General features: G+C 42.5%; 1 protein-coding gene across 6 annotated transcripts in view; it reads left to right on the forward strand.

Annotated features, from left to right (window-relative positions):
• Positions 1-12,825, forward strand: part of PELI1 (pellino E3 ubiquitin protein ligase 1) — a 98,289-nt gene extending 85,464 nt beyond the window's left edge. For all 6 annotated transcript variants that reach the window (XM_029593645.1, XM_029593648.1, XM_029593650.1 and 3 more), the window contains exons 4-7: positions 2,882-2,983; positions 6,146-6,343; positions 6,453-6,641; positions 10,220-12,825. In XM_029593645.1, coding sequence (XP_029449505.1) covers positions 2,882-2,983; positions 6,146-6,343; positions 6,453-6,641; positions 10,220-10,786 — 1,056 coding nt within the window. In that variant the 3' untranslated portion in view covers positions 10,787-12,825. The remainder of the gene's footprint in view (positions 1-2,881; positions 2,984-6,145; positions 6,344-6,452; positions 6,642-10,219) is intronic.
• The last annotated feature ends 2,099 nt before the right edge of the window (positions 12,826-14,924 follow it).

Below are 14,924 nucleotides of genomic sequence, written 5' to 3' on the forward strand. Positions count from 1 at the left end.
ATGGGTTTTTTCTCTTGTATTTTATTCTTTTGAATCGTATATTATAAGACTGAAGGGGACCCTACATGGACATGTGGTATATTGCATGAGTGAGCATGCTCAGTGAGGGTCAGTCAAAGTTATAGAAACTTTGACACAAGTTTTCCATGCCGGGCTGCATCCAGTGATGTCACCCCATGTCTGAGGACTGACATCCTGCTGTCCTCGGAGAACACCGTTACAGGTAAGCAACTCTGCTTTTTCAAGCAGCCCACATTGACTAAAATCTGCGCATTGTTTTTTACCTGCGGACTTTAGCTAGAACTTTCAAAGTGGATTTAAGCACATAGATCTGCACACATGCACAAAGTTATATTTGCTCGAGAGCAGATGTAGTTTTCTGCATTTGGAGTTATACACATACTTTTAAAAATGAAAAGCACACGTGTAAATCCTGCCTCCTCTCCCATCTTTGCTTCTCCTGAAATGCTTGCTTATTATATATGTAAACTCACATGGCATAATCTGGTTCAGTGCACACTTTTACAAGCTGTTTTCAAAGAGCCCCTCGTGTGCGTAAAACTGGATTTTATGCGGATAAATTATGCCTAAAAAGCATCAGATTCTGGTCCTAGGATGTTTAAACTAATTAGTGTGTGTTTCAGATGAATTTGCATCTGATGGATCAGAGTTCTAAGTAACTGTATTGGGGTCCTAGAGAAACTGGATTTCTTTGCAGGTTGTGATACCGTTACAGGGCCAATATAAGATTGATCAGGCCAGAATGAATTTGTCTTTGCATTAGCTAAGTTGAAACCCTAACCAGTGCTGGAACAGAAGAGATTATTTTAAGCAACATCACAAAAAAAAATAAATCTATAATTTCAGTTTGAACTTGGTACTTACTAACAGGCCTGCAGTCCAGCTAGCAAAATGGGACTTTGGAGTGACAGCTTAAACTGAAAGATACTATATCCAATAATCGTTTGTTTCTTTGGGTGTAAATTAAAAACTGTGGGGCCTGTGTATTTTTTTTTTAGCATGTGCATTCTAAAACTTCTTTACTAAAATGTAATGGTATGCATATAACATGTATCCTTGGAAAAATTGTACTGAGTAGTGTGAAAGTGCTATATGTAGCACAAGTGTCAGTATGTAGACTCTTAAACTTTCCAGTCACTAACTGATCAAAAGGGCTGATTAGCTCAGACGTCCATCCCTTACTGTTTTATTTTACCATGCCTTACCCAGACCTTTGCTAAAGACCCATGCCAAGCTGGTTCCTTACATCCTACCTTGCTGATCTGCTGCCACTTCCAACTTTGACAACTCCCCCTCCCCACCCACAATGCACATGCATGCACACACACACGCACGCATGCAAACATGTTCAAGGAGGCTCCAGATCAGTTCTGGACACTGGGCCACTAGAAGGTAAGAGACTGTCCTCCTACTGGTTTGGCATGGTCCTCAAAGAGCGAGTTTTTTTGTGCATCACTTGTTCCTATAGATTTTTCTTGACACAGATGATGGCTGATATTTAAAATATGTGTCAGGCTGGGATTGTTTTTTCATCTTTCTATTCCTATTGCTTCCAGTACCATCACTGTCTTACAGGGAGAATTTTTAATGTCTAATAGAATAAGTCTGGCACTTATTGACAATAGAGTGTGTAATCTAATTGCAATTTTCCCCGTATATCCTATCAAGGATCTTAGACTGTTTAGTGTGTTTATATACACATTGGCCAAAAAATAATGAATGAAAATGTTGGTACTGTGACCAAAGCACGTACTGTAAACAGAGCTGAGCAGTGGCTGTAGTAGCTATAGGGAGGCAGTAGAACTGGTCTCGTTGAGAATAGAGCAATTCAATAATCACCCTCTGCTGACTTCACAAAACAGAAAAGACATCCAGTTTGCCAGGAAGTTGGTAAAGGGATGTTGAAAAGATGCTGATCGTTGTTAATGGAGCCCTCTCTGCTGTCAGACACTCACCTCCTGATTCTGAGACAATTACTCTACAGCAGAATTTATTGACCCGTCCTCTGGTTTGGTTATTTTGGTTTTATGTTGGGGTGTGTCTCTTTTTCTGCTCTGCTTTTTCTTGATTTTATTTGTATGTGTTTACCTACTTTTAAATGAAGTGTGCACCTTTTATGATAAATCTACCTTTGGTAAAAAAACAAAACAAATTAATCTCCTTCTCTGGGTAAACCGATCATTCTTTAAGTCTGTTGCTGGTAAATGTAATAACTATAGGAGTGACCCAATTTACTTAAAGATGGAAGTAACTCTGAAAAAGCAATTTGCAAAAGAATGTTAACCATGCATTTCTTAAGTAAGGAAATAAACAGAGGGATCAGATGGTATGGTTTGGAGGTTTAGCTGCTAAGTTAAACTATTTTTTTATTTTATTTTTTGTTAGTACTATTTAAAAGGTAAAATCGATGCACAAATATAATGGATGGAAATCTTTACAGATCATGATTGAATGGTAATAATGGTTCACAGTAAAAAAAAAAAAACAGTACAAGGTAATCCCATTTTATTGGCTGACTTAATGTATTTCTTTTAGTTTGTCATGAAGTGTATTAAGTGAGTCCAGCACAAAGGTATCGCCTTATGCTTTTTTTTTTTTGTTAATTTGTTGACCTTTGTGCCTATGCAATGAAATGGACTAACACTACTTTGTATGTGAAAAATTATTAAGAATTCAGTCTTTCCTCCCCGTAAAAAGTAATATTATTCAAAACAAAACCAAGCTAGTGTTAATGACCTGCACAGAATACACAGTTTCAATTTGCATTGTAAATGAAGACAAAGGCAGGTTAAAGGGGAAAAACTATCACAAAAAAAAAAATCTAATGAAGAAATTTGATTTTATTGTTACTTTTCCATAGGCAATAAGCAACAAGGACCAGCACAGCATATCCTATACCCTTTCTCGAGTCCAAACAGTGGTGGTGGAGTATACACATGACAGCAACACAGATATGTTTCAGGTGAGGAAAATTTTGTAGCCTGTATCTTGTAGGGTGCCTGTTTAATGTCATTGAATTCTGATGTTTCTATTCCACCTTTCCATGACTGGTCTGCCACGTCTGAGCAGATTACATTAAGTAGAGTAAGTATTTTGCTGTCCCCAGAAGGCTTACAATCTAAGGGGCCTATTGAAAGGTTTTCTCCATTCTGTCTATGGAAAATGACACCCCCCCCCCCCCTTTAAGTATGTACCTGAGGCAGTGGAAGATGGCAGGACTTGGCCAAGGATACATGGAGAGGTCTGAACATTATTTATTCAGTTTTATTCTACTGAAGGATACTTAAAGCTGTAGTAGTTGCACATTTTACTTTGAATGTGGCTGAATATGAGCAAGCTTTATCTGTTCGGTTTTATTTGTCAATAAGTATTTTGAAGCAACTGGCTCTCCCAATCCCCTGTCAGAAGTCCCCCTCATCCCCGTCCCCCTCCTCTTCCACCCCACCACCCCTGCTCCAGAGTTGCTGCTTGACCCTTGTCTGCTGATGAACTTCTCTGGTCCTCCTTTCTCTACTTCTGCATTATAAACTGGGAATGTTCCTTGCCTGGAGACGAGCTGAATCGCCCAGTCATGCTAATGAGTCAGGTCATCTTACAGGGCCAACACAGAGCACATTTCCAGAGCTTTCCAGGGAAAAACAACAACAATGGTCCCTCTAGGCAGTTCCTGCATCTCTGCAGCCACACAGCAACACCCTTTTTGTTGCTTTCTGCCAAGAGCAATGGACACAATTTTCATTGACCACTGCAGTCAGCTGCAACTCTTTTTTTTTTTTCCCTTCAGATCAAGTCTCTTTATTGGGCAGAAGCGTACCATAGTGTTTTTCCTTCTCTCCCTCTTAGTGTTAGGTATTTTTTTGACATTTTCAAGTTTTCGGTTGTTCAATATTGCTGTCAGTATGCCCTGTTTTTCTGTTTTTGCCAAAGTCTCTGACAGGCTTTCCTCTCCAGGGAATCCTCTTGTTTTTCTATTCGAGTTCTCCACCTTTACGATTTCTTCTCCTTTTGGTTTTTCATCTTCTATTGTTCTAACAGTGGCAGAGAAGAAGGCTGTGGCAGCTTCAAGAAGTGTCCAGATCAGGCAAAAGAAGTCTATATAAGTGCCTGGGCAGGGAGGGCCATCAGGCTCTGTTAGTTGAGACTATAGTCTGATCTTGAAATTTAAAAAAAAAAGAATCGTCAAGGTTCTCTGAAACAGCTCTGAAGGCATCAAAGAAGCAGAGAGTGCATAGAGTTGCACCAACTGCCGGAGGCTCGGAAGTGTGGAAGAAGGTATTGCATCTTTTGGCATTAAAGCCTAAGGATAGGCACGAGCAACAAGACATATCTGATTCTTCCAGCTCCCGACAAGCATCTGGCTGTGAATGCTTTAGCAAGGAACCGAAGAAGAGCGGTGCCAACTGCCTATGACAGGAGAAAGTCTCTTGAAGCCAGTCTCCTTGGAAGCATAGCTCTGAAAGCAGAGGGGATACTGGAATGCATACTGCTACCCTTGAAATAGTTGGGCACGGAGAAATGCTTTAACTTCCCATCTACTTTGCTCACTGTATCTGTCTCCAGAGATCACAATTCAAGCTTTTGGGTCACTCCTGAGACACCCCAAAGAATGCGAATCCTGCTGAGCCCCATTGATTCTCTAGTCTTTCCAGTTGTAAATATTTTAAAAATAAAGGAATTAATTCATTAAAAAGGGGGCCTTGCCACCAAAAAGGTATTTTTGCCTGTCGGTAATATGTTTTTTCTTTCCCTCGTTTGCTGACTAGAACCCTTAGCTGGAGTGTCTTAATTGTGAGACTTGTGAAGAAGCTTACCTATAGCGGATGCTCTCCGAAGACTGTTCACCAGTCACACGAACCCACGCATCTTTCTTTGGGGGAGGGGGGAGATTTTTCTCTTGACTACACAGAAATTGATAGCAGACGTGGAGCTGTGGCAATTCGGAAAAGTCCTACACACGAGCAGTAAAAACCTTTAGTCGTTGCCAGAAAGCTCTGAAAAGTTCATTCTGCTTGGCATCATGTGCAGCCATGTGACCCATTCTTGTGACTGATGAACTTGCCGGTACCTTAAGTGTGAGAGAGTTCCCTGCTTCAAAAAATATTGAGTCAAGTGTGTGGCATGATGATAGGATGTTTTAATTTAATTTTAGCTTTGCATTACATAACCTACTGCTGAGTACCGTAAATCGACCACTAATATGATATCTAATGGAATGAAAGACCTGCCTCTGCTTGCCATAGAAGGTTCACTAAAAGACTTGCCATAAATTTCAAATATGAAAGCATCTGACATTGATATTGTTTGAGAGAGTATTTGTTTATAATTATTTATATCTTGCCCCTCCGAATAGTTTGAGGTGGGTAACGAGTAACACGCACAAAAATCACAATTTAAAACACAATGATAAAAGAAAAAAATGACAAACTCAAAGCGATACAGGTTGGAAAAGGCATCACCTAAAACCAGACTGGAACAATTCTGCCTGCTGGGGCAAAGGAGGAGGAGTGCAATTAGCCAGGGGTGTCAAAAGCTTGCTTAAGTAAGTGAGTTTTCAGGGCACGCTTAAATAATTTGTGGTTTGTGATAGTACGAAGTGCAAGCATTAAGGAGTTTCAATAAATCAGGCCAGCTATGGAAAAGGCATGCCTCCAAGTCTCTGGGAGTCGAGCGCATTTAGGAGAAAGCACATAAAAGTAATTGTTGTTTTGGCCGAGCAGAGGTTATGGACTGGGGTATGATTTTTTAAAACAAGGAAAATCCAGGTTGATTTAATATTAAGAGGGAGGGAGGAGGAATAGCCTAGTGGTTAGAGCAGTGGGCTACAAACCAGGAGACCAGGGTTCAAGTCCCACTACAGTACCTGAATGTAAACCGATGTGATATCTCAGATCAAATGTCGGTATATAAAAATAATAAATAAAAATAAATAAGACTGTGAATGGTTGACAGCCAGTTTATAGAAAACTCGCCAATGGATGGGAAGCCAGTGGAGGGTTTAATATGATCATGAAGTTTGGTGCCCATGAGAAGACGTGCTGTGGCGTTCTGAGTACATATTGTTCAAGTGACTAACTATTTCATGCCGTTTCTTAGTTAGTACAATCTGTTCCATTTGCTTTTCCAGATCGGTCGGTCCACAGAAAGCCCTATTGACTTTGTGGTAACTGACACAGTTCCTGGAAGCCAGAGCAATTCGGATACCCAGTCTGTACAGAGCACAATATCCAGGTTTGCATGCAGGATCATATGTGAAAGAAATCCTCCTTTTACAGCAAAGATCTACGCTGCAGGGTTTGATTCATCAAAGAACATCTTTCTTGGGGTAAGTGAAGCTTTCGCTTTTCTGCAACAAAACCCATCTTGTAAATGTTGTTTATCTTCCAGATTAAATGATGAATGGCACTTGTAATGATTGATGTCATACCTTGTAGGAGAAGGCTGCCAAGTGGAAGACGTCAGATGGGCAGATGGATGGGTTAACCACAAATGGAGTTCTTGTAATGCACCCACGCAGCGGGTTTACTGAAGACTCCAAGCCGGGGGTGTGGAGAGAGATATCAGTGTGTGGGAATGTGTTTAGTTTGCGGGAAACCAGATCAGCTCAACAGAGAGGAAAAATGGTTAGTAGAGACAGCTTGTGGAATATATGTAATGAAGACACTATCCTAAACAGTGTGTAACGTACAACAGATTAAAAAAAACAAAAAACCAAAAGTCAAGTTGGCCATTGACTGTCTATCTGACTTCAGTATTGCAGTAAAAAGGCCTCCTTAAGGCTTTCTTTTGTATGACAACATGACAACGTAGCTCCTAAAGAAGAGGTACAGTGAACACTTTGCTGAATGGCATGCATCTCTGAATCTTTTGTAAAATGTACTTTCCCTGAGGGCGATTTGTTTTGGGGAAATGATTTCCAGAGTTGTTCAATATTGAAAGCTGGATTCAACATGACTCCATCCTTATCAACTCTAGGACATAATAAGAACATGTAAAGACAGGATGATTCAGCTTCATTTCTTTTGCTTTACGCTTTCCTTTAAGGAATCCTTGTCCTTTGCTGTTTCACCATTTTCTTTTAGTGTGTGGGGGGGGGGGGGGGGGGAGTTGGCCTGGCAATTTCCTGCTGCTCCTTTGGGCTTCTGGCTTGCTCAGAACTCAGACTAGGATCCAGCTCCATGAGCCTTCATTTGGAGCTATTCTGTGATTGATTTTCCTATCCCTCCGCGACTTCACTACGTCCGGTAACTGCTGCGACAGACCTCAGTTGGGGACCACGTAGCCTGCAGTCATGGGCCCTCGGTCCGGTCACTAGATGTCGCTCTTCAGCAATGACAGAGACTCTCTCCCCCCCCCCCCCCCCCCCCCCCCAATGGGCTGTGAACGCTGCTTCTGCAGAAGATCTGCATTAGGTATCAATCCCAGGCACACCTTAGGGCACAGTCACTGAGCCACTGGGAAGGCAGCCTTCTTTCTACCTGCTGTCTTATTAGTTTAAAAAAATACACGGTTTCTGTATGTATTTTCACTTTTATCTTGATCTTTGCCTTTCAAGTAGCAGGAGTAGTAATACTGTGAATCTGCTTTTGTGTAGGTGGATGCACACGGAGCCTACTCTTGAGAGAGAAAGGGGCTGCTGACAATTGCTGGTGTTTTTTTTCTTTTTATTTATTTTTTTAAACAAACTGAGCATATTGAGATCAACTTTGTAAACTTCCTTCTGTGTGTCACAAAACACAGCTGAAGTACTGGGTCTACCGTAGGTGTAAAATAGTGTCCCTTTAAGATTTTTTGAATTGTTTGTAATTTTATTTTATTTTTTTTAATTCTTTTTGCATGGAATTAAGGGTCAAAAACAGGTTGTAGTTGATCCTTAATTCCATGCACCTAAGTGGCACCAACAGGTATTATGACTAAAAATACATATGGTACTTCTTTGTGTAAATATTCTAGATAAATAAATATGCCTGCATTTAACATGCCCTCCATGCTATTTTGGGTCATAAATCAAAACAATAGTAGCCAAATACAAACATCACAAAATCTGCCTTCCTAAAAATAATAAGTTGGTTCCCTCTGGTGCCTTTAAGCTCCGGTTGCGACAAAGCAGCTAAAACTGAAACTTGACTCAAGTCCCTCTATCATGTTCCCATAGTCAGGTTTGTTTAGATCCTGCTAGAAAAACTGATGGATGATCCCCTCGCCCCCAGGTCACCCGCGTGCTCTGATGCAGTCCTGGTTTTATTCTGTTGCCTGCTCTGATTCTGCCCCCCTCGACCCATTGATTTTCCTAAGAGAATTAGAACGAGATATTCATGTATGCACCTGGATAAACAGGACTGAATCAGAGCTGCCAGCTCACTCCAGGTCAGCCCTAATCTCAAGCTCTTGTATAGGAAATTGCCCCATGATGCTCTGGGGCCATCGCCGAGCACACAGGCCCATTCCCTGTCCGGTCTGGGACAGGAGTCCAAAACGCTTGCTTTGTTAGTGTTGGCCTAGTGGAACCAGGCCTTCATGTGCAGCCTGCAGGTTGAATCCTGTGATCAGTACTTTGGTTGTTGCTGCTACACAGTAACCCCTGCAGGTCTAGTTTGGTTGGGTTGAGCATTGGAAGCAGCAAAGTAAAAATGACAGCTAAAGAATAGGTAAAACCTTACCAATTGGACTTTTTAATAGTTTCAAATTTTCCAGTGTTGCTGTGGGGGAGCCAGGAACAGCCTGTGCTTTGACTTCCAGGTTCTCTGCACAGCTCCCAAAAAGCTGGGGCAGGCGGGGCTGCTATTAGGCTGCCCAGAGAGCACATACGCATGTCGGGGCCCCCTTCTCACCGTGCCCCGCTCCCCTGCAGCTGCAAATACTCTGTCCTTGTCGTTTAAATGGTTTTAACCATTGGAATTTCAGTTGTTTAAGCAGCTAACTTTTTAAACAACATTAACCTCCTGAATTAGAATTAAACTGCTTATTTTTAAATACTTCCTTTTTGATTTTGCCTTAAACTAAATAGAAGGAAGCGTTTGAGCCCCACATAGCGTTTCCATTTCCTTGTTCACCATTTCCTCGTTCACTTCTTTGTTTGACGCGCTGTGATCCCAACTTCAGGTTCTTTAAAAACTTTGGGAGTTGGAAGGACAAAGAGCGCTTTTATAGAAATTCTGATTTATTGAAACCCTCTGTATTGCTCCTGCCATTCTTGAAGTTCCTTTTGAGTCTGAAGTTCTCCTCCTGCTTTTATGCATGGTCCTGTGTTTGTCACGGCGCTCGCGGCAATCAAAGCAATTGCCACGTTGGATTCAACCTTCTCCCTTTGTTTCTTTTGTGCGTGGGAGAAGCAGAAATGCTCTGCAGGAGGAAATCACTTTTGATTTGAATATTCTCGGATACCAGCATCGGTTCTGAAAATGGATAAAAGCTTTATGGAGAACTAAACTGAAAACTGCATAATTTGTGTGTGTTCAATGAAGGTGGCGTGCAGGAAATAACTGATGTAACATCATGTGGGATCTGCTTGCAGGAGCCACATAGAAAAATATATTGCAAGGGCATTTCTGCATTTTCAGAATTTTTCCATTGTACGTTTTTAAACATGAAGTTCCTTGCTCACGGGATTGGCCTGGCATGCAGGAGAACCAGATTCATTCCTGGATCCAGCTTCTACTCTTCAGTCTAGTCAGGGCTGGTGATGCTGTGGAGGACGCATTCACGGCTGCCAAGAGGGCATGAGTTTTAGCCATGGCACAACGGTGACCCTTACTGGTTAAAGGACACACTTGAACTGGTTTCTGAAAGGAACCCGGTGTGTCTCAGCTAAAAGCAGTGGTTTTCACCCTGACCTGAAGGCATGCATAATCGGTTTTCAGGATTTCCATAATGAGCCTGTATGTGAGATTTACAGACATTTATGTGCAAATGTATATCTCATGCAGATTCATTATGGATATCCTGAAAACCAGACCATTGCAGGTGTGTGTCCAGGACTGGGATGAGAACTACTGAGCTACAGGATAGTTGCTGCAGTAGGTTACTTGAAGGGTCAGAAGGAATTAAGAAATGAGAGATGAAAACACCAAATGCCTTTTCAATTACAAGCTGATGACACTGTAGCCCTGATTGGGTTGGGTAAATAAATTGCTTGTCTATTCTTAATAATGGATTTCATGAAGATGTGGATAACATTTGTTTGCTTTCTCCTCCCTCCCAGGTTGAAAATGAAACAAATCAACTTCAAGATGGTTCTCTGATAGATCTGTGTGGAGCCACTTTACTGTGGCGCACTGCTGAAGGCCTGGCCTGCACACCGACCGTGAAACACTTGGAAGCCCTGAGACAGGAAATTAATGCAGCCAGGCCTCAGTGCCCTGTAGGATTTAACACTTTGGCATTTCCCAGCATGAAAAGAAAAGATGTCGTCGATGAAAAGCAGCCCTGGGTTTACCTGACCTGCGGCCATGTGCATGGCTACCACAACTGGGGAAACAAGGAAGAAAGAGATGGGAAGGACAGAGAGTGTCCGATGTGCAGGTCTCTTGGACCCTATGTTCCCCTCTGGCTGGGGTGTGAAGCTGCATTTTATGTGGACGCTGGACCTCCAACTCATGCGTTTAGCCCGTGTGGACATGTGTGCTCGGAAAAGACGACTTCTTATTGGTCGCAGATTCCTCTGCCTCACGGTACTCATACTTTCCATGCAGCTTGCCCATTCTGTGCCCATCAGCTGGCTGGAGAGCAAGGCTACATTAGACTTATTTTCCAAGGACCTCTTGACTAGCAAAACTCAAATCAGACTGTTAAACCTGCAAACTGAGCAATTGTTGTTTTGCAATTGTCTTTTCCAGCTTTTCCGGGCATTGATAGATTTTGCTGAGATAAAGGAAAGCTTTTATGTTGCAACTGTAGCAAAATCCCCTCCACAGATAAGAAACGGCTATAACTAGAGGACAGCATTCTGGACACAGCTCCAGATTTGTCTTTTTGTTTGTTTTTTTTTTAAGCGAATGAATAATTCCTTGGGGAGTTAAGCAGCGTAAAACTCAATGCCTTTGTAATATTTCTGAATGACATGTCCTCAGTGTTTTAAAAGTAACTTTATATAACTGAGGTAAGTGGTGTCAGTTCCAATGACATTAGTTTACAGTTCATACACAGACATTGTAAAACATAGCGACATTATTATTACAATTTTTCTATGCATCTTTAATATATATTAAAAAAAAAAAAAAATTAGCCTAGTTCATTTTGATAGCGTAATGTGGTAGGAGTGTGTTGTATACATGGACTGGATTCCTCTCCAGAAGTTCAAGGAAGAGATTGCTAAAGCTGGGAAAAGCAAAATACTATTTTTTTTTTCCTTTTCTTTCTACCAGCAACAACGACGAGTATGCAGGCTAGCGTATTTTATATCCCTGCAAATGACATTGGTGTTCGCATTGTTTGAACGCTGGCTTGAACAGTGTTTCTTTAGCGTGTAGGGTGCCTAACAAAGGAATCCATTGCCAGAGAAGACCTTTTATCATACATGAAAGTCCAAACATTCAATATGCAACTGAATCTTGATTTTTTTTTTTTTTGTAGATTTTACTTCTGTGATACTGAATCTATTTTTTGACATTTAAGACATTTCAGGGTTGCTTTTTATAATAACAGAGCAATGCTCCTTTCTAAATGTACTTTTTATTTTATTTTTTTTTCAGAGAAAAATATTTGTTGCTTTATAAGGATGCTTATAAAATTACACTGAAAAGGAAAGGTTGAAGGTTTGCAAAAATTGAGCAGTCTCTCTGTTCAGCCTGTGGTCATTTTATCTTTGTGTGGCGAAGATGAACATGTACTGGCATCTTTAAATGCATTACTTTTGCAGCCTGAAGATTACATCAGTAGCAAATGTCTTTGACTGTTGCAAAGCTTTAATTTTATCCCTGTCACTCCAAGCTAGTTTCCTTTTCACTGAATTAATAGTCATGAACTATTTATCTGTTAAGGAACATCTTTTTAAAAATGTTTTACTTAGACACACTCAGGAAATGCATGTGGCCGGAACATGTCTATCAATGGCTAATTTAGTTATATAAGTAACAAGTGTTACTCCTTTTTAATAGACATAACAGATTTTGAAAAGATTTTTTATGATTGTGTCGCTGGAATTGAGCAGTAAGGCGGAGCAAGGGACACCCTTGTACTCTGCTCATATGTAGTCATACTATATGTATTGTAGTTGATTTTTATTTGCTAAATAATTTATTCAAATTATGTGAGTAAACACCTTACAAAACACATGGTATGGTTAATTATTACAGTGTCATTTAAGTATTGAGTATATACTGGAGAAAATGTTGTAAGGCAGATTGCATGGAATCAGCTGAGTTGGGTGCCACACAAGTGGACTGAAGGTTTATGTTCATTCTGTCTTGACCCAGAGAGAGTTTTCCAGTAGGGTTCTTCTGTTCTAGGATCCATTGTCCTGCATAGTCGATATCTTCCTGTACACCCTGATCTTTCCTCTAGCTGAGGCTAAGGCAGTTGTGCATCCTAGCAGCTCGATCTCTCTAATGATTTCCCAGCCATGTCTGTTATGATAGTAGGGAAAAAGGAGTCACTTGATGGCTTCACATGAGGGAAATCAGTTCAGATCAATGCTGTTAGGTCTTTGTACCTCTCGCTTTCACCCAGCTCGGCACCAGTCTGTAGGCTCAGGAGGGTTGTTGAACAACTTTATTTCAGAAAATCACATTCATGTACCATGTTTTAGTGTTAACATCTAAGTATTCCATTTTATTTGGTGTATTTTTTAAATAAATTGAGTGAACCACACTGAAAACTCAAGAGTAAAATGTCTCCCAATTGTCTGCAGTTGACTAGGCAATACTTTATTTTTGGTTGGTTCATGTGATCCTACCTGTCAGGTCGCCGCGTTAGAAAGAGTGTGGCAGTGTCAGGCGCACCCTCGTTCCCCGCACGCACAGTTCTCTTCACCTACCGCTCGATACTCTCTTCAAATTGCATGCAAATGCATGCCGCGTCTGCGAAGGTTAGGCCCGCGTGACCCATTTTACTGTATAGAGCGCCTATACAGTATCCTGGGTGCGCGGGCCTAACGCTTCATGGCCACGCTGGTATCTGTCATTTCAAATGTCATTTCAAATGACATTTGAAATGACAGGTACCAGGAAGTGGACAGTTATGTTCTCCGATGCTTTTCAAACTTTCCCCCAGCCCCCGCTCACCTGCCCTGGCCGCGTCCGGTCTCCGGTGCAGCCCCAGTCCTGTCCCCTCCTCCCGAAGCAAAAAAAAAAAAACCCGAAAAAGTAGCAAGAGAGCGAGGGGAGAGATGGGCAATCCTAGGCTCGGGCCTGCCAGTCCCTTCTCCTCTCCTCCCGAAGCAGGGCGCGAAAAGCAGCCTTGCTCCGGGAGGAGGGGGGGGGGCAGTTTAAAGCGACGAAGCGACTTACTTTTGCAGCCCCCCCCTCCGGACATCGGCGACGACCGCGGCTCCAGCCTCCAGCTGTCAGACAGACGCATCGCACGTGGGAAAGCGGCCCCTATGCGTGCAATTGGCTGCTCAAGACGTGACGTCACGACGTTTGGCTTCACGGCATGTGACATCACGTCTTGAGCAGCCAATTGCACGCATAGGGGCCGCTTTCCCACGTGCGATGCGTCTGTCTGACAGCTGGAGGCTGGAGGAGCCGCGGTCGTCGCCGATGTCCAAAGGGGGGGGGGGGGCGCTGCAAAAGTAAGTCGCTTCGTCGCTTTAAACTGCCCCCCCCCCCTCCTCCCGGAGCAAGGCTGCTTTTCGCGCCCTGCTTCGGGAGGAGGGGAGAAGGGACTGGCAGGCCCGAGCCTAGGATTGCCCGTCTCTCCCCTCGCTCTCTTGCTACTTTTTCGGGTTTTTTTTTTTTTTGCTTCGGGAGGAGGGGACAGGACTGGGGCTGCACCGGAGACCGGACGCGGCCAGGGCAGGTGAGCGGGGGCTGGGGGAAAGTTTGCCGTCTACCCTTACCCCTGCCTCTAACGCTGGGGTAAGGGTAGGCGGTAAGTTAGCAGGGTAAACGCGCGGCAAAACGGCAAGGTAAAAAAGCGATAGTCGGGGCGCGCGTTACTGTATGGGAGGGAATAGCTAATTCGCTCGTTTACATCTAATATACATGCCGCGGGCGGAAGGGGTCACCCGGGGATTTTAAGAGGCGGTAGGGATGAGTTAAAGGGGATAGTGTATCGCGGGAAGGGCTAACGCGGCCGGAAAGTGAGTAGAAGGCGGGTTAGGAGCGGGGTAACAGCGGTTGCACTTTACTGTATCGATCTGTGTATCGGTGCTGGAAGATGATCTCCCAAGTTTATAGCCTTTGAAGTGAAATTATAATAATGGGATGGAGGACCAAAACAAGCAGTCTGTTAATAAATTGTACAGGAAGAGAAATACACAATCAGAGGAGGAAATCTATGAAACTGAAAAAAAAAAAAAGGGAGTGCCTAGGAGGTGAATCAGCAGCGCACACTTCAGGACAACTCTAGAGGCTCAAGACTGGGAAGGAAAACAGTGGTGGGTAAAAGAGAAATTCAGGCAAATCCCAGCCCATCTGCAAGAGCAAACTATATAGGAAGCATTTTAAAGTGCTGTATATTTTTTTTATAGCTTGTCTTTAGAAGAACTTCTGGTCCTCCGTCATTAACTTTCATGTCTCTGAGAAACAAAGATCAGTGGCAAAATGACATTTTGTGGTTGCCTGCATGTGACTGCCTCATATTTTCCAGTTCCTACCTGCTCTAATTGTTTAAATTACTCTTTGTATAGCTGGTTGCTAGGCAGTGAGATGGAATCCAAGAATTGTGGGTGGTTTTTTTGGTTTTTTCTGGGGTTGACAGGTATCGATTATCAGTTGACGACAGCACTAGAATGAACCCGTCTATAA

This window comes from Rhinatrema bivittatum, chromosome 3 (genome assembly GCF_901001135.1).
Source record: "Rhinatrema bivittatum chromosome 3, aRhiBiv1.1, whole genome shotgun sequence".
NCBI lineage: Eukaryota > Metazoa > Chordata > Amphibia > Gymnophiona > Rhinatrematidae > Rhinatrema > Rhinatrema bivittatum.